The sequence below is a fragment of the Meles meles genome, chromosome 5 (assembly GCF_922984935.1).
Source record: "Meles meles chromosome 5, mMelMel3.1 paternal haplotype, whole genome shotgun sequence".
NCBI lineage: Eukaryota > Metazoa > Chordata > Mammalia > Carnivora > Mustelidae > Meles > Meles meles.
This window is the reverse complement of record NC_060070.1, coordinates 73,071,132-73,096,630: the sequence shown is the minus strand read 5'-3', so window position 1 is coordinate 73,096,630 and position 25,499 is coordinate 73,071,132. Positions and strand designations below refer to the sequence as shown.

At 38.2% G+C, this 25,499-nt stretch overlaps 1 protein-coding gene and 1 pseudogene across 2 annotated transcripts in view; both read left to right on the top strand.

The window, feature by feature from the left end:
* LAMA2 (laminin subunit alpha 2) overlaps positions 1-25,499 on the top strand; it is a 661,080-nt gene that overhangs the window by 513,872 nt on the left and 121,709 nt on the right. For both annotated transcript variants that reach the window (XM_046006188.1, XM_046006187.1), the window contains exons 35-39: positions 9,167-9,278; positions 14,516-14,678; positions 16,163-16,373; positions 23,449-23,565; positions 24,262-24,425. In XM_046006188.1, coding sequence (XP_045862144.1) covers positions 9,167-9,278; positions 14,516-14,678; positions 16,163-16,373; positions 23,449-23,565; positions 24,262-24,425 — 767 coding nt within the window. The remainder of the gene's footprint in view (positions 1-9,166; positions 9,279-14,515; positions 14,679-16,162; positions 16,374-23,448; positions 23,566-24,261; positions 24,426-25,499) is intronic.
* LOC123941537 lies at positions 3,840-4,473 on the top strand (annotated as a pseudogene).

The window sequence follows — 25,499 nt, the reverse complement described above, 5'->3', positions numbered from 1 at the left end:
CCAACTCCAACCAATTATTAATCATATGACAGAGTAAACTCTCCAAATCATGGATCTCATCATGTCACTCTCCTTCAGATTCTACAACAGCTCTCCGTTTTGTTTAGTATGACATATGATGCTCTTCCATTGTGATCTGAGTCTTGCTTAGCTACCCAACCTCATCTTTCCCCATATTTGCAACCTGGTTGTCTGGACCCTGATGCATTTAACATATAAGCCAGAAAGCTAGAAATTTTCCTTGGTCCTTTCTCTTCCTCATGGGACTCCCACTTATTCAACCTATTACCAAATGCAGGGGATTGCTCTTCTTGTACAGATCTCCTCTCCACTACCCAACTCTCATTCCATCTCCATAATATTTAGTTTGAAATGACCACAATGGCTCTCTAGATACTACTTCTGCTTTTACTCTTGTTTTCCTTCCACTATAGCCAGAATACACTTTTGCTATTCCAGATTTGAAGATGTCACCTGAGTGCTTAAACTCATCCTCCCAACTTTTCATTGCTTTTAAGTTAAAGCTTCAAATCCTCTTGCTGGCCACATCTCCTGCCACCTATGCTTCTGGCAATATGCATTCCAGCCATACTGCCCTTCAGTTACCTCATCCCACCACAGCCTTTCCACATGTTTTCTTAACCTTTGAAGTAAATCACCTTCTCCTGTATCTTGTTAACTTCTATTCATTCCATTTCACCTTTCAAACCTCAGCTTATGGAACCCTGCCCTATGAGAGACATTTTAGGTGTCTTACATTACTGTCTTATACTATTGTACCTTTTCTTCAGTTTGTAATTATAAATTTATTTTCATGATCACTCAACAAATACTTCTCTACTCTATCAGACTATAGGCTTGAAAAGCACAGGAGGTATGTCTTTTAATTTTTTTTCTCACTACAGTATCACCAATGTCATGCACACAGTAGTTCAGTAATTTGTTTAATTAATTAACTGTGACTAATTTAATAGCATTTGAACAACTAGATGACAAGTAGAAAAACTCAAAATAAACATTGATTTTTTAATGTCTCAAAAATACACTAAAATCAGGCATGTTTTTATAATTATATTCAGTTGGATATTTTACTTCCTTTGATAAACATCTCCTAAATGTTTATCCATAAGGTAAGAATAATATGTAATAAACTGAACTACATAAAATATCAGAATTCAGCTTTATTTCCATTGTCTTTTACTGCCTATTTAAAATCAAATTTAAATCAAATTATTCCAGAAATGATGAACTACTTTTTAAATGACTTAAGTGCCAGCAATATTGTATGTTTACCTTATTTATAGTGTTAAGAAGTTCAAGTTGTCAGCAGTGTTTTTTTATTTCCGCTATTATATTTTAAAAGAGAGAGAAAGAGAATATCAAGCACATCATACTTGTTCAGTTTGGAACTCTTAAAATTGACACCTGAACTATTTAGGGAGAAATTGTATAGAAGTCACTTATTACCATTCCAGAGAGCCACCTGGATTCTCCCTATCGCTTTCTTTGTGTATTGCCTAATAGCTTGCCTGAGGAGTACTTCACTGACTCTTAGATATACAAAACTGGTAGTTTTTGAAGATGACTCTTGAGAATATCATATAAATGATTAGATCTGAAATTTAATTTTAGCAGGAAACCATATAAGTCTGCAAATGCAAAAGCAAATGGCATCTAAGCAATGTTTTCTATTCACTAGTTAGATTTGCCCCATTAAATTCTAGTTTTAACATAAAAAAGCAGAAAATGAAAGACACTAGTAATATCCAACCAAGAAAATTATGTGCAGATTTCAAGAGGCACAGTGAGAACTGCTTGAGCTAAAGCAAGAAAGTAACAGCTACATTGTTCAGAAGTAAATTAATGCATGCCTAATGGTAATGCATGCTGTCTAATATAAATACTCCAAAAAAAAAAAAAGGAAAAAGAAAAATAGAAGGAAAAAATACGTAGCTTAGCGAACTTGAATTTAAAAAAAGATCATCCAAGGTAAAAGAGATACACAAGGTATTGCTTAAGGCATCAGTTAGAAACACTGGAAAGATTGTAGAACTGAGGTAAGAGGATTTAAAAATTAGAAAATCAAAGATAGAGAATGAACGGAAGATTGTACAACATAGTAGGATAAATGAAAAGACATTTGTCAAATACTCAAAGGACAAGATAATAGTGAATAGGAGGGAATATGACTAAGGGATGGAATGGCAATTTAATAAGATGCAAGAAAAGCCAAACTGAATCAGACAGAGAGCTCCTATCATGTAGTAGTTAGCATTCATCTGTAACATTATCGATAGCCTGTCCTGGGTGAAACTGATTGTCATGAATTTCACCATGATACCGCTATCTGTCACCACTCTGCATAGGCGATAGTGCATTTGTCATAGGCTTCCTTTATGGAGTCTCTCATGGGTGGTTTTGACAAGGGTGACTCTTCAATTTAATTACTGTGTAATAAGACATGACTTTTAAAAATGTCTGTATATGATGTTCTGCCATGGATTTTTAAATATGTTAATTTACTAAAACCTTAAGGTGATACACTTCAAGTACTACCCTTCAAGTACTACCTGAGCCCAAGCAGCATCCCTCCTCCCATCCAGAATGCTCAACTTTTTCATGTATTTTCCTAGTCTTCCCGGATATTAGCATAATATAAGTTAGTGCTTGAAATGAACAAAATATAAAGCTGTGAGAAAGTTTGTGTTTTGCTCCCAATTCCCTGTCTGTATGAGTTCAGAGGAGTCACTTACCCTCTCCATAACTACTCTTTCATCAGTATAATAATAGGGATTATGCCCTCTGTGTATCTTTAAAGTCAGGAAGAGTAAATGAGACACAAGAGAATATTACAGGCCCTTCTGAAAACACATATCAATCCAGGGTATGGTTGAGCCTGACATTATCACTCACCTTTTAGAGAGCTAATACCATGAGTCAATGCCTTTTTTTTTTTTGCCAGGAACCTCACATTTCCTCCGCTTCTGGAGCACTGCCGAGAGGGGCGGCTCTTCTTATCTCTTGCAGGGGAAGGCTACCTTCTCCCCCAGTAAGCACTGTGCTGGCCCTAAAGAGTTCTGCCTCATCCCAACCCCACCCCTGCCTGCACCCACGTGCTATTTGGTGTGTAACTGCAGGTTAGTCTTTAATGACCATGAGGCAAATGACAAGATGAAGTGTGCTTGGCTCTCCTCCTAAACAAGCTTCCCATTAGGCTCTGAAAAATACCCAGAAACTGCCCAGCCATCCACATTCACTGGCAAGCCTAGCACCTGGCAGAAGGCCAGTTTGCATGGTATTGGGCAGGCATAGAGATTTTGTTTGTTTGTTTGTTTGTTTGTTTCCTCCAACAGATGTTGGAACTTCAAAGGGATTTGTAGATAATTCACTAGTCCAGCTAATCACTCAATATCTACTATGCCTGGCACTCTGAGGAATGAATGAATGAATGAATGAATGAATAAATAAGACCTAGCCTCAGCCCCAAGGACAGAGATCGATAGACATGGCAAAACACCTAACAAAGTAATTACTCAACATCATCATGAATGGTGGTAATGATAGTTGTTTTTGAAAATCTAAGAAAGGGTCCTACCCAGTGGCCAGCAGACCCAGTGTGGAGCTGCCTGGTTGCACCAAGCAGGTTGCCCTTCAGACTGTCCAGCAACAAGCCTGACATTGACCCCCGGGAGACAATGAAGTCACCAACGAGAAGGTTGAGTCTGAAAAGGGAGAAAGATGTCTTTCCTATAGTAGGTCAAATATTAATTTATTCTGGCAAAGTCCTCCTTGATGATACTAAAAGAATATCAAGTTGATGAAGAAACCTGGAGGCACTTATGGTGGCGTGGGCTGTGGCTTGGGGCCACACCCATGCCCCTGCTTCAGCTCCTTCTCCCACACCTGTACCTCTTGGGGCAGTGAAACAAGAAAATCCTGCAGAAAAGCCAGCAGAAGCAGCAGTGGCTATAAGTCCACCATCAACGGAGGGTAGATCAGGAGAGTCTTCTTGGCCAAACCGTTTGAAGATGCAAGAGGTGTGTGTGTGTCACAGGGCAGTCTTGTGAGAACATGGTAACCAAGATCATGTCTATGGGTCATGAAGGCCAGCAAATGATTGCAGCTCTGAGAGCTTGTTCTAACTACCCTGACAGAGTAGTGGGGCCTCTTTCTATGGGAATCCTGGAGACAGAGAAAGTTGGGTTGTGGTTGGTTCCCTCCTCAGCAGCTAGCACGGGGTCTGGCTCCTCAGTCTGCAGTGGCTGCAGCTGCAGCAACCCTACAACAAGTTCTGGAGAAGACCACTTGAATTCCTATGGATCAGCCTCAGTTTCAACAGATGAGACAAATGACTCAACAGAATCCTTCCCTGCCTCTAGCATTGCGGCATGAGGCCAAGAACATTCTCAACTCCTGCAGCAAATTAGCCAAACCCAGGAACATTTGATTCTGGTGTTAAATGGACTAGTTTAAGATGTAGGTGGGTCGGGGCGCCTGGGTGGCTCAGTGGGTTAAAGCCTCTGACTTCGGCTCGGGTCATGATCCCAGGGTCCTGGGATCGAGCCCCACGTTGGGCTCTCTGCTCGGCAGAGAGCCTGCTTCCCTTCCTCTCTCTCTCTGCCTATTTGGGGTCTCTGTCTGTCAAATAAATAAATAAAATCTTTAAAAAAAAAAAAAAAGATGTAGGTGGGTCAAGGAGCCGGGGAGGGGGGGTGACAGTGGTCGAGTTGCAGTAGGTGGAAGTGAGTCTGTGAGCTACACTCAATGAGCAACTCCAGACTAAGAAGTCACAGAAAGCTTAAAGGCACTAGGATTTCCTGAAGGACTTGTGCTATGAACACAGTTTTCTTCTGAGAAGAATGAGAACTTGGCTGTCAATTTTCTTCTACACCAAAACTTAGATGAAGCTGGAAAGGGACTTTTTTTTTTTTCTCTGATGTTTCACAGCAGGTCACCGCACTGCATTTACTGGTTGTCTCCAATGACTTGGGCTCCTACGCATGATAGTTGGTATAAGGTAGGAGACGGTTGGGGGTGGGGATACAAGGCAGGGATAAATATGTGCACCTCTGCTGCAGTTAGCAGATGCCACAGATCTGTACAGTGTGTAAAATTCACACAAATCAAAGATTTTGCAGGTCTCTTTCTGCTACAAAATGTGAGGAAACTTTTCCTAGGTTTCACCTTTTTTTTTCGTGTATCGAATCCAAAAATTTAGTGTAACGCCCTGCTTCACATTTCTTGGACTAAACATTGATTTCAGAATGTTATGTTGGGTGCCTGGGTTGCTCAGGAAGTGTCAGACTCTAGGTCTCAGCTGAGATCATGATCTCGTGGGTCATGAGATCAAGCTCTGCATCTGGCTGGCCAATGGGTAGGGAGTCTGCTTGAGGTTCTCTTCCCCTGCTCATGTTCTCTCTCTCTCTCTCTCTCTCAAATAAATCTTAAAAAAAAAAAAATCTTTGCTACCTAGAATCTACAATCTCTATTTTGGAGCAAAACTGGATAATAGCTTTATGAAATTAAAAAAAAACTATTGGAGCAACTATAAACAGAAATGCCAAATTATTGATAGTTCCTGCTGCTTCACATATGTATAAAATTAATATGTAAGAAAGCCTATTCTTTCAGTTAAATGCCTGGGGGGGTGGGAGAAAAGAGGAACATCTGAAAATGAAAATACTGCTATTTGAAATTTTTTTGATCATTGAATTTGAGACCCTTCTAACATGATTGGAGGAACTGCAAAAATAGAGCTATCTTCCTGTTTACATTTTTGTTTTGTTTTGTTTTTTAGTTTGTTTTGAGGGAAAAAATGGTAGGTTTTTAATTACTGTTTGCTTTATTGTTGTGATGCAGTGAAAAGTTTTAAAATCACCATTGCTTGTTTGCTTTGCAAGTATCCCTTTGTGAGATTTAGCACTTTGGGGCCAACAGAGAAATGCAGCATTCACTCTCCTTCCCTTCCCTCAGTGAAAATGTGTTTATCAACAAGTCACAAGTTCAAACTGCTGCCTTTCTTTAAAGCCAGAAAATGCTAATTCAGTTCAGGATTAATGCAAATGTTTCAGAACTGGGTTTCTGATGTTTGTAAATATTTTTCCTCATTAGATAAGAATGTATGACCATTGATGTCATTAGGATGATACTTCTTTCAAAAAGAGAAGGAAGGCAGAAGTATAATACAGAATCCAATTTATTGCACTGGAAAGACTGGTGTAGTCTTTTGGAAGAATTGGAAGATGCAGCTGGGAAAGTTCTTTGAAAGATATATAATCACAATATCTCATGGCATATTAAAAGAAAAAATTTAAAAGGAAAGAAAGAAAAGAAAAGGGAAAAAATATAATAAAGCATAAGCCAAAATAATCAAGGATGGCTTCACTGAGAAGGTTGAGTTGGAACTGACTCTTGAAGGCTGGATTAATTTTGGTTAATTGGAGAGGAGTTAAGGAACAACATTATAAACAGGGAGTGTTCATAGAAAGGCAGGCAATAAGAATGGTAATAAGGGACACCTGGGTGGCTCAGTTGGTTAAGTGTCTCCTTTCAGCTCAGGTCAGGATCCCAGGATCCTGGGATTCTGTCCCACATCAGGCTGCTTGCTCAGTGGGGAGCCTGCTTCTCCTCTGCCAGCTGCCCTCCCTGCTTATACTCTCTCCCTCTCTGTCTCTGGCAGATAAATAAATAAAATCTTAAAAAAGAAAGAGAATGGTAATAAGGTTGGCAAGATTCATTAGGTAATTGCTTAATCACTAATTGAACATTCATTGAATATTTTCACTCAGGCATCACTCTAGGACACTAGGAGCTGGATATAAAGTGATGAGCAAAACAGATGAAGTTCCTGCTCTCTTACAGATTACCCTTTAGTGAGGGAGGTAACCAATAAATAAGGGAGTCCTAAGTAATTCTAAAATGCATGGTGCTATCACGAAAATGTTCTGTGGAAAGTCTGGAATCCCGGCTAGGTGCCCTAGAAATGACCACAGCTAGATGGGACACTGAAGCTGAAAGATGACAGAAGAGAAGGAGCCATTGAAAGGACAGAGGGGAAGTTGATTCCAGGTAAAGACAGCAGGATCCGAGCCTAAGAAAGGAAGAGTTTGGCATAGTTTTACATACTAAACAGAAGCCTGGGAGGTTGATTGCATAGTGTCTTCGTGATAACTCTTCTAATTTGTTTCTTACCATGGATCATTTAGAATTCTTGACATCTTACTATTGGAGTGTTCCTATAATCAGTACCAAGTTTATTAACGATGACTCTTATATATCGTTGTATAAATTAAGGAAGAAGAATTAAAGGCATGACCAGTTCATGATCATCCAGAATTTAAAAGAGGCAGTGCCTCAATATACATTTATTTTTAAAAATTAAATGCTTTTGGCTATGCATCGAATTTGCAGCCTTTGTCGTGTGAATATGTAAGTTACGATCTTTTAGTAGTATAAGATATTGATAAAGCAAGGAATAAATTTTAAGTTTAAATTATAATGTACACCAGGTGTGGCAATACAGTGCTGGTAATACGTTAATATTTAAGATAATAAAAACGACCATAATGTAGATCAAATCCCTTAGTATCGTCTGTGATATGTGAAAATGGGAGTGATATTGTAGAGTACAGTCAATTCATTCTAGATAAACATTTATAATAGCTTAGACGGCCAGCCTCTTAAGCAGCTGACTTTAGTAGTTTAAAAATAACATTTAAAAAGTTGTAGGTATGTGTATATGCACGTGGAGTGTATATGTAAAAAGTTACTTGACCAATTGGTTAGCACCCTCCAAATAATTCTGGATATTTACTGCAGACTGTTAAGAGAGATTTTTAAAACTTCCCGTGGATCTTACCCTTTCATCTTTTTATTTGTGATGGTAACACTCACAGGTTGAGAAACTAGTTGATGATAGTTGGACTTTGTAGTCTACCTTTCATGTAAAATCTTGAAAGTGGTCAGGAACTAAACCTCTTACTGCCCCCTGGGAAATCACAAAAGGCAGTATAATTTCTATAGCATCTCTTACGATGTTCTGTGTTGGCCAGACGTTTAGTTCTATTTTAATTTCTATCTAAAATCCACTTATGTGTAAGAAAAAAATTTAGAATCTCTGGGCATGTCTAGAAGGCAAACACTCTGTATGGGATTATAGAGAATTAATACTCTGCCAATTTGGACCTTTCTCAAATTATTTTAAGGCTGTTTGTGATTCTGTCATCCATTATCTATAGTTAGATTATCCCTATCTTTTTAGTAAAAAAAAAAAAAAAAAGGAAGTCCTATTAGCATATGCACATGCATCAAGAGAGAAACTGTACACCCACTTCAAGGTGCTCTAAACCTTGTATCTTTTAAGAAACTGAATGTTACATATGCCCCTTTTGTTTAACTAAATATAGCATATCTTAACGATAAACACGTTAAATGGATTCCTTTGTGTTGCGTGGCACTTCAATGTGCAGGAAGGCGCAAATGTGTGGGTACATTCTTTGGGAGATGAAGCTATTTGCGGAGTTGTTCACTTTGTTGACCATGATGTGTGGTCCTGTGCTTAACCGCCGTCTTTTCCAATGATGACGTATGGGAAGAGTTAGCCTTTATTCTTCTTTAACGTGTTCCTGGCATCTTTAGGAGTGTTATAAAATAAGCATTTACTACTTAGTAGCTAAGCATTTCTCCCTCTTTGTTTCTTTAATTAACGTATTGATCTCGACTGCATCTATAGGATCAAGCTTATTGAGACAGACTGCCTGGGCCTCCTCCAGAGATCATTGCTACGCTCCACACTTTTTCAGTAAATAAAATATGGACAAAACTGCAACATGTGGAGGCTAAAAAATCCATTAAAGACTTTTGGCAACACTACCTCAAAGATACTTCAAAAATAATTGTGTTTTATCGCTTCTTCTGTGTCATTGCATATAGCAAGGGTTCTAAAAAGACCCAATACAGCTCTCTGATTTCCATTTAATGGAAGAAGTAATAAAGTTTAATTGTATACTTGAGCACGGGGTGTCATTTCCAGTATATCTGATCAATAATTCATCGATTGCCTTTGGCTCAGAGTTATATGTGAAGGAAAATGTAGCTAGTGGGAGCTTATCTCACTGTAGCTTCATCATCTCAATTAATTATGCTTTTCCTGAATTTGGATCATTAGGCTACCAAAGTGACAGCAGATGGCGAGCAAACCGGACAGGATGCTGAGAGGACCAACAGGCGAGCAGACTCCTTAGGAGAATTCATTAAGGAGCTTGCCCAGGATGCGGAAGGTATTAGAATCCTTTAATTTAATCATTATGTTTCCCACCAGAAAAATAGAAAAAGGGATTACACAGGACTGGAATTTCTCTAGTAAGAAATGCCATTTCTCAATCTGAGGGTCGGGTTTTGAAAAATACTTTGGTTGGGATTGTCAAGGACATGATCTGTGGAGCATCTACAATCTACAGTGTTAAATAAGAGACAACAGGCAGTGAGTTAGTCATTATGAGGCCGGGGTCATGGTGAATGGAATGCAGTCCCTTAGGAATGCCTTAGTTTTTGAGCAGTAGATAATCAATAAACTTATGCTTTGCTGTTGTTTGTATTCAAAACTACTGGAAAGATTAATTTTTTAAAAAGCTAATTTTATCATTTTACACAGTATATTAATAAAGCAGCGCTTTAGTTTCTCAAAATGGCTTTTAAAATACTTGGTTTCAATGAACATCTGTTGCTTAGAGTCTGAACTTCCTATATTACCAGAAGCTTCACTGCATTTGGTCCATAATTCTCTAGGAATTAGTGCTTGGCCTCTACCGATATGATGGAGGATCAAAGTAGAAGCCATTTGGGGGTTAAACCCCAGATTAAGAACTCTTAAAGAAGATACTAAAAAACTCTGAATCGTAAGTTTCTATTATTAAACAGTAAACAAATATGCAGGTTTAAAAAGTAGGAAAAATGCTTTGGGCTTTTTCTTTTAAAAATATTTTGATTACTCTATAGTGTTGCGTGTTTTAGATATTTTGCTTGGAAATATAACCAAATAAATAAGAATGTGAGATAACCTTCAAGGCAGATCCTGACAGGTAATTCTTAGGAATCACTAGCCAGGAAGAGACAGAAACTCCCAAAGATTCCCCACTGAAAGAAGCAACAGAGTTTTTAATCTGAGGCAAAACATATCAGGATCTGAAAAAGAAGTTACGCCTACTGGCAAATTCTCAATTACTCATTACGGTTTACCTCTGCTTTATGGAGTTTTTTGTGCTTTCCCCAGTTTTATTTCCCATTAATGCGACTTGAAATGTTCTCCACTCAGCCCTCACAGAAAAAAAAATCCCATTGCAGGTAAAACAATTTCTGCCTGGATCCGTGAAGGCACTGGTCAATACCCAAGTAATTTCCCTTTTCCTTCTACCTCAATCTCAAGCACTCAATACTCACAGCCAGTCCTGGAAACTTATTTTGAAATGATTTCAATCAAATATCCATGTATAAGGATAAATGCTGGCCCATGTTTTCCATAGACTCCAACTTCAGCACTGCTCATGGGTTCACTCTGCCTTGTACCCACTATCCAGTCTGTGCACTGCACAAAGGCACCAGGAGGGGGCAGGTGGAGATGGGTTTTCATCCAGGTTTTGCTCATCACCCACAGTCCATCCATCAGAGAAAAGGGATAGGTATCATCAAAGGTGTCTCCCTTCTCTAAATTGTGCATCTGTCAGGCAGCCTGGTTGTGTCTGTCCAGACAGGACAACTTTTTCCTAATTTACATGAAGGTCCATGTGGGATAGCTATGCTCCTGTACCAGGGAGAAATGTGGACACTGCTCCCTTCTTCCGGCAGCCACTGATATAAATGGTAACACACATGATATGCACAGCGCTTTATAAAAACTTTGGCAAAACTAATCCAACTGTTGAAATTTCCTGAATGTTTAGGGGTGCCTGAGTGGCTCAGTGGGTTAAAGCCTCTGCCTTTGGCTCAGGTCATGATCCCAGGGTCCTGGGATCAAGCACCGCATGGGACTCTCTGCTCAGCAGGGAGCCTGCTTCCTCCTTTCTCTCTGCCTGCCTCTCTGCCTACTTGTGATCTCTGTCTGTCAAATAAATAAATAAAATCTTTAAAAAAAAAATTTCCTGAATGTTTAAATCTGAATATGCCAGAGGCAAATGAAACCCTGACTGAGATGTTTATATGTACCACAAGTCTTGGCAGTTCAGTAGATTTTTTTTAAAAGAAAAGAAAACTCCCCGAAAGCCATGAGTGGGTTGTACAACATAACCACACCCATTTTTTTTTTTTTCCTTCTTAGAACGAACTACACTAATTGCGGATAATAGCAGTACTTTTAGGTTTTATTAGTGACAATAAATTGCTGTGGGAAAAGTGAATGTGTTTGCCTGGCATTTGTCGAGTTTTATTTTTAGATAGATGGGATACCTTATTCCCTCTATCTTCCATTATAAGTAATGATCTCTTCATAAATTATCAAGGTCTATTAATCTAAGGCATTCTTATCTCCCTATAATTTTTAAAATCTACTTTGTTATGACTCCGAATTAGATCACCAATACTCTATATTTTGTTCCATGAACTAATAGAATTAATGAGTGAATACACACACACACACACACATATGTATACATGTATATAAAAACAACTCATAACATTATCATTGTACTGAGATATACTAGGACTTACTAAATGCTAGACACCTTCTTTCCTGTTGCTCAGGTCATAGTAGTACTTGTCATTCATGATGAATTTATCCATCAGAGGATTTTTTTTTTTGTTCAGTATGAAAAACAACTTTGTTTCTCCTGAGGGATTAATGTATTTGTATGTTACAGATACTGTATACGTCTTAAGTATCCCTTTTATATTCTCTTCTATGCTTTGGTTACTGAGACACTATTAATATGTCTTTGGATATTATTTTTTATCTTTACTTCATCTCCTATTATTTTAATTTTATCTTGTTTTTAAAGATATTTCAAAACTACTTAAAATTTTCTTTGAAATAAAGTAGAAATAAGTAAATTTCAGAGCTATATTAATGTCATAATTATTTTCAATTCTGTTGAACATGTACTGAGCTGATAGTGTATACTTTTGAATCTAAGAGACTGACATGTTCATCTTCAGTTTAAAAATATTCAGAGAATTTCCAAGTTAATATAAAAGTAGGGGAGCAATCACATCTCTCCTACTAAAATGACACTTTTTTTTAAAATTCAGTATCATTTTGCTAACATCGTTTTTGTGTGGCTTAATAATTTCTTCCAGTTGCTTACATAGTACTTTCATTTTTGAAAACATGATGCTTATGTTTCAAAAGGTACAGTCATCTTTTTCTTTTCCTTTCCTTTCCTCTCTCTTATTCTTTTTCCAGCAAGTTCTTCTCTGCAGAAGTTTAGTTTTGAGAATAGACCAACCACAAGCAAGTCTGTATTTCTCACATTACCCCCTTAGAACTATGTAAGCCCAGGACCTAAATTCAATCAAATTTCAAAAAATATCTCTAATCAAAGTTCTTTTATATACTCACTTTATCAAAGAAAAAAATAACAGGCCCAGGACCTAAATTCAATCAAATTTCAAAAAATATTTCTATCAAAGCTCATTTATATATTCACTTAATAAAAAAACAAAAACCTACACCTTTGGCAATTTGAAAAGTGGGATTTTTGAATGCAAATGAGGTCAGTGTTAGTTACATGATACAATTAGTTAAAATCAACATATATCTACCACCTTTCCTGAGATCTAAGAAGTATAAACCTTACATTTTAATAATTAGCATTCTGCCATAGTTCTCACAAAGTCTACTGGATCGAGGAGCTTTCCAGTTAATCAGTCCATCATCACTGTTTTTCCTTAAGAAACACAATGCAGCCTAAGTGATAACTTAGCAACTGTAGTGGTGAATTCTTGAGAAGGTTCTTCGGTGTATGTCAAAGTAGGACTATTAAGGAGTTGACAAAGAGCAAACTAGCCTCACTAACTTCTAGGAATATGGCACCTGAACAAAAATTTCTACCACAGGGCTAGGAGTGGCCATGTGTTTTCTCTAAAACAGCTTATTTAAATTGTTCTGTTGGTTGGATTGTGGCTGTCAGATTAAGTGGTTGATGGCAGCAACTTTCTAACCAAATACCTTAATCATGAAAAGAGAATTTGAAACATGCATTTTGGGAAGGGTAAAATTCAAGATTGAAGCCCAATTCTTTCTTCTAAACCATGATTTTCAAACTCTAGTACAGAGGAGAAGCCCCTGGAGGACTTGTTAAACTAAGGATTGCTAGACCCTTAGCCCTAGAATTTTTAGGTCAGTAAGTCTGAGGTAGGGCCTGAGAATCTCCATTTCTAGTAAGTTCCCTGGTGAGGCTGATCAGAACCACTATGTCACACCTTCATGGCAGCTCTGTTCAGCCAGTGTGCACCTGTTAAAGGAACCTGCAATAAGTACCCTTGGAACACCTCCACCCAGTGCTAATCAGAAAAGTTTCTCCAAGAGTAGAAGTGAATTTTCAGTATTCCTTATGCCCTAAATGACATCTTAGGATATAACATGGAATAATAGAAAATGTCTCTTGGCCAACGCAGGGCCTTATTCTAAGGACATTCACGGGTGATATTACAGAGATAAGGGATTGGCACACGAGACTTTGAGAAAACACCTCCCTTCACCTTGTTAAGTTAATGCATCATAAAACACACTTCTGGAGAAGTTGGCCTAAAACCAGTGGTAGAATTGCATAACTGTTTCAACGCACCGGTTGTTCTGACTTTTATTTGAAATAGAATTCTTTTTTCAAATGAAACTTGCCCAGAATTCTAACCTATCAGATAGATACTTGACAGAATAGACATTGTTTGTAGAATACCTGAAGCACCCAGAGAATCCTTAGATTCTGAAGATCCCAGTTTGAAGTTTTCTTTATTCAATGCATAATAAACACAGACTCTTACCATGAGTGCTATGGCTAGAAGGTAGCTTTGAGCCCTAATGTATAACCCTCATCCCAAGTCCAGTGCTTCCTCCCTCATTCCTTTAAACAACGGTGTGGAAGAGCAAGGGCAGGTTTGTTTTCAGAGACCTCATCACTGAGAGGTTTTTCTGTGCTCGCTATTTGCAGATTGACTGAATATGATTGTGTCTTAGCAGTAGCACAGACCTTGTGTTTTCATCTTCCGAGGGGTGTGCTTTGTGTCTCATTGTTTACCTCTTACTTGAAGAAGGTTTGGGCCATTTCTTTATTAGCGTGTTTTTCCTTGTGAGATAGAAACACCATGCTTCAATTACTGTGCCCCACAAAAGAAATATAATTGGACAAATATGTCACCTTTCCCTGTTGTTATGGATCGTTATTAACTACCTCTCTGTTCCCAGCAGGAACACCCGTGGCAAACTACATTTAATTTGGAGATCTTGGGGAAGAGCAGATGCTTGCTGCCATTTTTGCGTGTGGCTCTTTTGTTTACTAATTTACAAAATTTGTCTTACCCCCTGCAGCTGTAAATGAAAAAGCTGTAAGACTAAATGAAACTCTCGGAACTCAAGACACGGCCTTTGAGAGAAATTTGCAAGCGCTTCAGAAAGAGATTGATCAGATGATGGCAGAACTGAGAAGGAAAAATCTAGACAAACAAAAGGAAGTTGCTGAAGATGAGTTAGTGTGAGTAGATGCTTTATTATTTTTTCATTTGATACAGTGAGCTTTCCAGATTGCTAACAGTTTTCTAAAATTTTCATCACACTTATGAGTAGAAGAGACTTCATTATTTTTCACTTAGTTATTATTTATCTTGCTCTAAAATGGATTAAAGCATGTTTTCCTATATTTAAACAATTAAATAAATGATCTTTTCTGGTGCTATCCCTTCCATAACTAGGACTTGCTTTATTAATTGCTTGCATTAGGGACTTCTAAACCATCAATAGTTTTTTGTTGTTGTTCTTTTAATGAAAATATCTCTGGATAAATAGAGTTGTGAATTTAGCAATCCATTTTGAGCATTTTGTCATTTTAGGAAATGCTGAATAGAAGAGTCATCAAATAATAAATGCCTACTACTTTGAATTTAGGGCTGAAAATTTGAGATTGGGAATAATAATTGCAATTTTACTAATGCAGATGAATTATGTGACCATACATTCAATAAAAAAATAGCTGTTTACTTTTATAGTCACCTAACTTCAAAGTGATGATATTAATACTTAAATAATATATATATATTATGAACAGTATCAGCAACACTTGAGAACTTGTTACACATATAAATTATTTTTATAAAGATTTTAGTTATTTGAGAGAGAAAGAGAGAGTATAGCAGGAGGAGCATCAGGAAGAGGGAGAAGGAGAAGCAGCCTTTCCTATGAGCAGAGAGCTGAATGTGGGGCTCTATCCCGGGATGCTGGGATCATGACCCAGCCAATGGCAGACACTTAACCCACTGAGCCACCCAGGTGCCCCTAGATATACAAACTATTAAACTCTACCCCAGACCTACCGAATCCAGAAATTTGGGGATGGGGCCAAGCAATCTGTTTTGGCAAGCATGTCGGGGATTATGATGCCGGTTAGCTTGAGAACTACTGTTGTCCAAGTGTTTGGTCTTTTTTTAAAGGCTCAGAATGTTATCACATTAGGAAAACCATTAAGTTAAAATCAGGAAACTCCCAGGTCACTCAGCTGAAAGAAAAAAGAAAAGATATTGTATTAGCACATCAAGAATGGTTCTCTTCACAATTTCTAAACGAATATATCAACGTTCATACCTTATATTCAAAGGAATGGAGGAAATGTATCACGTGGTGACCCTGGGGGCTTTTTTGGGCAGGGCTATGTGAAGTGGATCATAAAATTTACTTTATCAGTCAGATTATGAGAAAAACGTGCTCTTTCAAATTGAAAATACTCTATTACTAATACATTTTAAATGTGTATATTTTTGTACTTTAATATTAATGATAAATGGTCTTACCACTTTTCAGGTATCCATTTTCATCTTGATTTAGTATAGTCAATCTTCTTTAAATACTGTCTTATTTTTCTGTTCTTTGAATGCTAACATCTTTTTGTAACACGGTTTTAATACCAATAAACCGTGAGGCAGTGACAAGGGCTTATTGTCTGTTATTGGGCTGGGCTGCTTGCAGAGCTGCCGAAGGCCTTCTGAAGAAAGTGAAGAAGTTATTTGGAGAGTCCCGAGGTAAAAACGAGGAAATGGAGAAGGGTCTCCAGACGATATTGGCAGACTACAAAGACAAAGTTGATAATGCTTGGGACCTGTTGAGAGAAGCCATGGAGAAAATCAGAGAGGCTAATCGCTTATCTGCAGCCAACCAGAAGAACATGACTGCTTTAGAGGTGAGTCTTAGGGATTCTCACCTGAATCTGTAGGGATGGGGTAGAGGGTTAGGGGCTAAACATAGCTGGATAAGTCAAGTTGATGCACATTTACTCAAATCAAGAACAGCTCTGAAAGGAGACTTCTAAAGAGCAGAACAGGTAGTGATCTTTTTTCAAGAAAATTCAATGACCATTTCCATGGAATCAGATAAAATTTAGATAACAAAATATTAAAGATTCTGAGGACAGTGTGACCTTGACCTTAATGACAACTTGTCACTCTCTAGAAATACATTTTGGGCAAGGCAACTGCATTCTCAAAGATTCAGTCTTCAAGCTACCCAAAGAGTGCATTATGCTAGAGCACACCCAAGGTGTCTCTGAGTACTGACCTCAGATGATTCGGTAGCCCACGCACCATTGTTTAAACATCTAGCTGCCATCGGTCACAAAAGTAACAAGTATTCCCTAATGGAATCTGGCACATTGAAAGTCCAGTGTTTGGGATGATTTTGGTTCTTTTTTTCTTTCTAATGTGTTCTATGCAAATGAAATTTTAAAAGGGACTACCATGAACAGATCAAGTATGAGTGATTTTTCCCTCTTTTTCCTCACAGATAAGAGGTAATTCTCTCCTCAAGAAATGATGGGCAGCTTCTGCCTTTTTTAGACAACTGATGAGGCTAGAACTAAAATAGTTTCTTCCTTCTCTTCTTCCCTCCCTCTCTCCCTCCCTTCCTTTATCTTCCTTACTTCCTTCCTCCCTTCTTTCTGTCCTTAATACTTGACATGGCAAATTGAGCACTTTTCCCAAGAGCAAATTCAGCACATTTGACGATACAACCTGTATTTGGTATTGAAACAACAGCAACAATTTCTCTCCAGGAACAAACCTACCTTAGCTGTTTTCAAAGTGTTTAACCCCAAAAGATCTGAAAACAGCAGCAGACCTCTATCTCTTCTAAGTGTATCATCTCACCCTCAACGAGAAATGAACACTCCCTGGCATTTATTATGCTCAAAAATATTCTTGAATGGCAGTTGAATAGAAAAAATCTGGATTTCTTTTCATCTCCTCATTTCTTACCATTTTCCTTTAGATTAAAAAGTAAAAGAATAAAGATTTTATTTATTTATTTGAGACACAGAGAGAAAGAGAGAGCAAGCATGAGCTGGGGGAGGGTCAGAGGGAGAGGGAAAAGCAGGCTCCCCGACGAGAGAGCCAGAGGTAGAACTCTATCTCAGGACCCTGAGATCATGACTTGAGCCAAAGGCAGATGCTCAACTGACTGTACCACCCAGACATCCTGATGAGTTAATTTTTTTAAGTGTTTTTTTCCTAGTCCCTCTTCTGGGATTTATCCTTGTCATTCTGATGGAAGACTGAGGAGGTTCGTTTTTTTCTTAACTGAAGTATCTAATCTTAACCAATTTGGAGTTGACTGACATGCTAGAAATATTAAAGAAATAGCACCATCTTGTAAGGCAGGATGCTGGGCTACCGTCCTGTCCCCAGCACCAGCATGATTCATCCTGCTCGGTGACACACCAGTGGTGTAACTTATCCAGAGGTGCACCTCTCCATTTTATGGCAACAGTTTAAGAAATTAAAATTACCTGTGTGGAAAGCATAATAAGCATTTGGGAAGTATTTCAAGAAAAGTTATAGTGGCTCAGTAAATGGTCCTTTCAGCTACTCCTTCCTTTTAGTGATGTTTAAAACCAGGAGCCATCATTCTTGGCCGCCCCTAGAGATGCCTGGAGCTTATGTAGTCACTGTTGCAATGGATTCTAAGCAGTTCTTTCTGTATTTTCATTTTGTGTGTCATGCTTAACTAAAGGCTTGTTAAAAACTTACTGGAGTAAATAGAAAAACTGACTAAATGACCATGAATAAGACACAGCTTACTTAAGATCGCGAGGGCTGATTAGGTTGCTTACCAAGTTTCCTGGTAGACCAGCTAGCTGAGAATCACCTGAAAATTGTGTTCAAAGGCAGGTTTCCTGAACTACAGAATGTGTCTGTTGGTTAGTTTGGGCTGTAGTCCAGGGTTCATATTCTAAAACTCTCTTTAGGTTAATCCGTTGTGCATACTGGTTTGAGAGTAACTGATACAGCTTATTATTCAGTCAAATGATGGTTACAGTGTATTTTGAATAATATAAGTGCCTTGTGCCTATGTTCATAAAGAAGGTACTATAGTTAAGGCCCAGCTCAAAAGTTATTTTTTTTATTTTAAGGAAATAAGTATTTTTTTTTATTATTAAAAAGACTTATTGGGCACCTGGGTGGCTCAGTGGGTTAAGCCTCTGCCTTCAGCTCAGTTCATGATCTCAGGGTCCTGGGCTCGAACCCCACATCGGGCTCCCTACTTGGTGGGGAGCCTGCTTCCCCCTCCAACTCTCTCTGCCTGCTTCTCTGCCTACTTGTGATCTCTGTCTGTCAAATAAATTTTTAAAAAAAACTTTAAAAAAATAAATAAATAAAATAAAAAGACTTATTAAGCTCCTACTAAGTTCAAGAAGTGTGCCAAACACAAAAATTGATTATATCAAAGACTGGTCCTTATGGTGTGGTCCTTAGAACAGTAAGGTGAACCTCAACTAGAAACTTGTTAAAAATGCAAATTCTTGAGTTCCATCCCAAACCTACCAACTCAGAAACTGGGAGTGGAGCCCAGCAACTTGTGTTTTAAAAATCCCTCCAGACATTCAGATGTAGCCCTAAGTTTGAGAGCCCGTGATATAAAGAATAAGAAGCCATTTCTGATGGCTTTAGGTGATTTGTATTTAGTGAGAGGTACACATAAGTAAGTCACTGTTTATGCGCTACAGTAATTATCATAGAGGTAAGCAAAGGAAGGGAACCTAAATCACCCATGGGTTAAGGAGAGCTTCACAGAGGGCATGATAAATGTGCTGAGTCTTGAAGGAAAAGCACTACTTAGTTAAAGTAGAAAAAAGAAGAACACCCCAAAATATGGAAAACCATTTGTAAAGACATGGGGGAGTGGGGAAAGGAAGCATAAGACATTTGGGGGGAAATTCAGTACATTGATAGGACTAGAATGAAGACTGCATGGGAACAAATCAGGGATAGAGAGCCAGAGAAGACAGACAAGGTCCAGAACTTGAGTCATGAAAGACCAAGTGCATTCTGATACCAAGTTAAGGTATTTGGGTCTTATCCTGGAAACTTTCATTAACAATTGAAATACTGGGGTCATGGATTCGTTACATTTTGGAAAATGTGTGAGTGGTTTGTATAAACTGGAGAATTAGTTTTGTGTTAGGAAATAAGTGTGGTATAAAGTTAGGAGAGTAGGCAGTAGTAATATTAAATATCTGTCATACCTATCACAACAAGGTGCTGTTGGTAACCATGATGTTTGACATTGACTAGGAATGATTCCTGGCCTCATATACCTTATAATTGAGGCAGTTGAACTTTTCACAGTGCATACTACTGTGATTAATATGGCTAGGAGCATCTGCAAAAGAGTCACAAAAATGATGGCGTCATAGCAGTGACTAAGAGAAATGTTGGAGTCACATGAGCCCAAATGCAGAACTCTGGAAGCACAAGGTGATCCTACAAAATGTCAAAGAGAGCCATAGAATTCATTGCCCAGCTCCAGCAGTATATACCAGAAGATGGCTCTGGAAATAGCATTTGGATTATAGAAGACTTTGAATGCAGCCTTCCAGAGGGGCACAGGCTTAGAGGGGAAATTCCGGAGATGCAGAGAGGGTAGCGGGGACTATGCACCTGGTGGACCCTGAGATTATGAGCCATTCAGTTTTGTGAGGTAACATATGCTCAAGAGTCAGTCCCCAAATTGATCATCAAAAGGTTGCCAAAGGAAAGATTCAGAGAAAGTAATTAGTTGCTAGACAGGAAGGGAAATAAACTTCTGTGTGTTCTTAATCCTTCTACCCGCCCCCCACCCCCAGAAAGGTTTTAGATTTAGAGAGCTCTGGAATGAATTAAGATCTGATTAGAAGTTAAAAGTAGAAATATAATCAACTTTGATCTTAAGTGGAAAAACTTAATAGTTATGCATATAGTATACTTTGGGAGAAGAATTCCCTTTATCCATGGGCTCCCTTTTTGTTCCTTGAAGCTTCCTCCCTTAGGTATTTCTTATCTTAAATCATTCTCTATCCATTCCCTCTCTTTATTTACTTTTGTGGCACTCAGAATTATTTTAAAAATATTATTATATTAATTTACTCATTCATTTACTCCCTCCTCTAGGCAAGCCATGAGGAACACTTATTTCCTGCCCACAGTACCCTCAAGGCCAAGAATAGTGTCTAGCACAAAGACAGACAGAATTTTTTTTCCAGTGAATAAAGTGCCATAAAGAAAAAAAAAAGTTGCCTCAATTCTTTCATTAATATTTGGGAGCTCCAAATAGTTCGGAGCTAGATTCCATTAGTGTCTAATTTGAAAATTAGCCACCTCTGAAATCTCCCTAGTCTCTGGATTATCATTTCTGCTTTAGGATGATAAAGAACACATTTTTACCTTTGCATAACAGTTGGTTCCCTAAAGTGACTCAAATAGAGCATTTAGGAAGATTCTCATTCACTACTTAATTGAAATCAGAATGGGTATAGCTCTTCACCTAACATATATGTGGAAATATTCTCTCCCTCCGATTGGTACAGCATTTTAAATTAGCTTGATTCATGATACAAATAAGTCAAGCTGAAAAGATTATCAAGTGTCAGAATATAGCAGGGCTTTAAATCAGTTCATATAAAAGCTAGGCGCTAAAACTGATAGTTAGGGAAAAGAATGTTAAACCCTTGGAAGATAAGATACGACTTGTAAACAGCAACACCAGAAGTACCCCTACCTGTGTTGTCCATGAATAAGAATGGCATAGTGAGACTTGCTCTGAATTAGCCAGGGATGGGACTAGCTGAATGATCCGAGTGTCACCAGTGCAAGTAAGTCCCAGGAATGGACTCTAATTTCATTTATTTATTCAAAAATGTTTATGGAGGAAACTTTTCTAGGTCCGGAAAGTACAGTGATACATATAGACTGTCTTTATAGCATTTATATTATAGTGAGGGAGAAAGTCACTAGACCAATAAGTATATAATATGGACATAAAGTCTGGAGCATGGATTACTATACATACTAAGTGATATGTTCAGTGATATAGCATGGTGTATTCAGTATGTTATACTTCTTCAGTTATGTACAATTCAACAGGCTGTGCATTTGCATTGGTCCCTATCCTGTATATGCATCTTGTGATGAATTGGTGTCCCTGATTTTCATCAAGTAACAGTGCTTTCAGCAACTCCCAGAAGAAGCAATCAAGAGGGTTCAATCCACAGAAAAAATAAAATAACATTATCTATGTTTCTATAGTTTGTGGCCACCCTGTAGAATAGAATTCAGATAAATGAGTGCTAAGACAAAGAACAAAATAAAGTAATTATAAGTTAGCAATTGCGTTGTGCTTACTGTGTGCTAGGCAGTGTTCTAAGTCTGTTCTTAGATTTTGCTGTGATCACCTAGAGTTCTTGTTAAAATGTAGATTCTGAGTTGGTAGTTCTTGAAAAGACAGATTGTGTATTTCTAATACCCTTCCAGGTGTTGCTGCTCCTGCTGGACAATGGGCCACATTGGAGAAAGGAGAGACTAAGTGTTTTACATGAAGCTAAATAACTCACCCCAGTTTTGCATAGCTTGTGGATAGGGCAGAGCTGGGATGCGGTCTCAGGCAGGTTAGTGCAGGCATCTAGTTTGTAATCACTGTGCTGCAGCATGTAGAAAATAATTGGGATGAGGATGACTGCTATTTTAGAGAGGTAGTCAGAGAAGTGACCAGGAACGGAGTGTGGAGGAAGAAACAAGACAAAGGACTGGGGGAGAGCTCATGGGGGAGGGAACTGCCACCACGAGGGTCACAGGTCAGACCCAGATGTGTGTGCTCTTAGCCCATTGCGGTGGTTGGTGAAGAGACGGGAAAAGAAGGTATGAAATCAGTGCTGTCCCAGCACAAATAAGACAAGTGATTTCCATAATAGGAGAGACCGTGCTTTGATACACCAAGACCCAGGCTTTATCATTAGCTAGACCAGGGCCCAAGCCTCTACTGCATAGTTAGTGTGACCTTGAGCAAATCGTTTGTTCAGTTTCCTGTTATTTGAAAAGGTGGTAAACACAGGACCTGATGAGTTATTGTAGAATTTAATGAGAAAACCTGATAAATGACCTGGCACATCTTGAGATATAAATGAATATGAAACTAACATTATTATCTATATAAAAACATAAAATGACAGTGGTTTAAAATGGATGCTGTTAAATGCACAAGTGATTGAGAGAATGAGTGAGATGTATCAAGGAAAAAAAAACAAGAGAAGAGGCCAAGGTACACTCCAAAAGAAAAATAACAATATTTCTCTCTCACTGATTTTGCCTTTCTAGGCTAGGAATGAGTTCCATGTAGTTTTGAGACAAGCTCTCAGCATCAAGGAAAAACCAGAGCTTGCTCTCTTTTTCTGGAACAGTCCATTAAATTTATTCTTCCATGTGTTCATTTCTCTTTTTTTGAAAAGCACTTCCCTTAAGTTCCCTTAAAAGTCTCACTTCTTCCAATTTTTACAGAACTCCCCTAGACTAAATCTGCTTATGTTTATGCTCACAAAGTACTCATTTGGGCCTTGATTCTGGAATGTAATGTCTAGTTCCCGTGTAATTCAGGGTGCTGCCACATGCTCGGGAATTCATATCTGGCACTTACACTTGAGTTTATAATGGGTGTCCATCTTGCTTCAGAAATAGTTCTTCATTCCTCAACTAACATCACATAACTTTTCTTCTCTTGGATGACTTCCTCACACTGAGAGGAAGAAAGTATCTAGATAGGCATATAAATAAAATAATTCTTGAAGGACCGGCCAGGTAGTTGAAATCATTCTCATCCAGCCTCATCTCAACCCAACATGCCTTGTTTGCAAATCCTGTATTCAGTCCCCTCAGGGAAGTCAGAGGAAGGAATACCGGGCGGGATAGGGTTTCGTCCAAAGGGCATTTTAATGTTTTGTTCATACTGTACTACAGAAAAAGAAGGAGGCTATTGAACGTGGCAAACAACAAACTGAGAACACTTTAAAAGAAGGCAATGACATACTTGATGAAGCCAACCGTCTTGCAGGCGAAATCAACTCAGTCATAGATGTGAGTATTTCATAAAAGCCAAAGTTAAAAGAAAATAATAATGGCATAAGCTTTCATAAGTGGGAAGCAGTGATAAATCTCAGCAACATAACCAAATACTATTTTGTTTTCTTCTGGGTGTCAGATCGTTTCTGCTTGATTGCCTTGTGACCGTGCAAGCTCTTGGCAACAGTTAAAACTCCACGTTGTTCTCCCAACAGACATGAGTGCCTGTATGAGAGTATTCACAACACTCCTAGAAACCTTTATTTTTTCTCCACAGTGATGAAGGGCATTTCTTGTTCCCAGGATAGCTCTTAAAATCTGCTTTGATATTTTTATAACATTGGTTAAAAGAGAAATGTAAACCTGTAAGCAGACTTTCAGTACAGTGTGTAATGCAGTAGACACTGTACTGTATGGCAATAGAAACACATATGGTCTAAAAAATTCTAATGACTATCATTTATGCATTTATACCTAAGAAGAAGCATTTTCTTAGAAAAAGATAGGTTCTTCTTGGTGTAAATTGGCTCCATGTATTTCCTAATCTCTCTCATTAAATAACAGCTTTGATTCTATATTCTCTTTTTGCTATATTAGTAAAATTGAAGTTTCATTAAAAAAAAGTGTGTAAATATATCTCCTAGAGAAATTAGTAACGGAGAGGAAGCTTGGATTCACTTACTTAAAATGCCCTCTCTTCTTATATATCAGTATGTTGAAGACATTCAGACTAAATTGCCACCCATGTCTGAAGAGCTTAAAGATAAAATTGATGACCTTGCCCAGGAAATAAAGGACAGGAACCTGGCTGAGAAGGTATCCCGGGCTGAGAGCCATGCGGCTCAGTTGAATGACTCATCTGCTGTCCTTGATGGGTATGTCATTTGTTGTTGGAAATGTCTGTGTATCTTGACACTTGTCCAAAAGTTGTGACGAGCAGAAATGGTAGAGCATTTCTTTCAAATCTTGATTTCTCTAATTAGGAACATACGAGCTACATGGCCTTTCTGTGGGAGAGCCTAATTAGGAGGGTCTGGGCAAAGCTCCACTGAAGGCAGCATCAAAAGTCTGAGTTAAAAGTGGATTCAAATAAGGCTGGGTAGGGAGGGAACATAGATTTTCTGTTCTTTATTAAAAAATATTTTCTGTTCTTTATTAAAGAGAGCACAACGGTTGCTTTATTAGCATTTTAAATAATAATATATAAACACCCATTCTGCTTCAAATTCTAGTTTTATATTTTTAATGAAATCAAAACTGTTGCTAAAAGAGTGGCTTTTGACAATGTGGTCCCATAAATAGCATTTAAGTCTTTTTTTTTCCTCTTTCAAATTCCATGGAAACACTACATATTCCCCTGTGAAGTAACAGCTCACTGTAGCTGGGACTCTTAATGGGTCAGAGGAGGGAGGGTCAAGTGGCAAAGTGTGTTTGACCTATAAATCGCCTCCTAGGTCTAACTGGTATGCTTCCGCTACAATTTTGGGATTGTCATAATAAATATCGGTCCTATAAACCCCAAGAATAATTGCCTCAGATCTATTATTTAATATATAACATGTGTAAAGGTTCTATTCCAAGACTCGATATCATTGATACAAAGGAGAATATTGATGTTTGAAGACCCTGGCCACAATTTAGGCACAACTCATTTTATAGTAGACTTTTGCCAATTGAGCATGTAAGCTAAAAGTCCACAGACGCAGGCTCCAGGTCCTTAGTCAAGGATGTGTTGGTCATGTAATCTGGGACAAGCTATTTAACCTTCTGAGATTCATTTGTCTTCATCTGGTCAGTACACCCCTAAAGAGATTGTGTGAAGTTCATTCCAGTACTATAGTATAGGTGCTCTCAAACATACAGCATGCTTTACAGATGACCTAAAGGCTCATCTCCCTGCTCACAGTTGCCTCGTACATGTGGTTGCAGAAATTTTTGAAGGACATTAT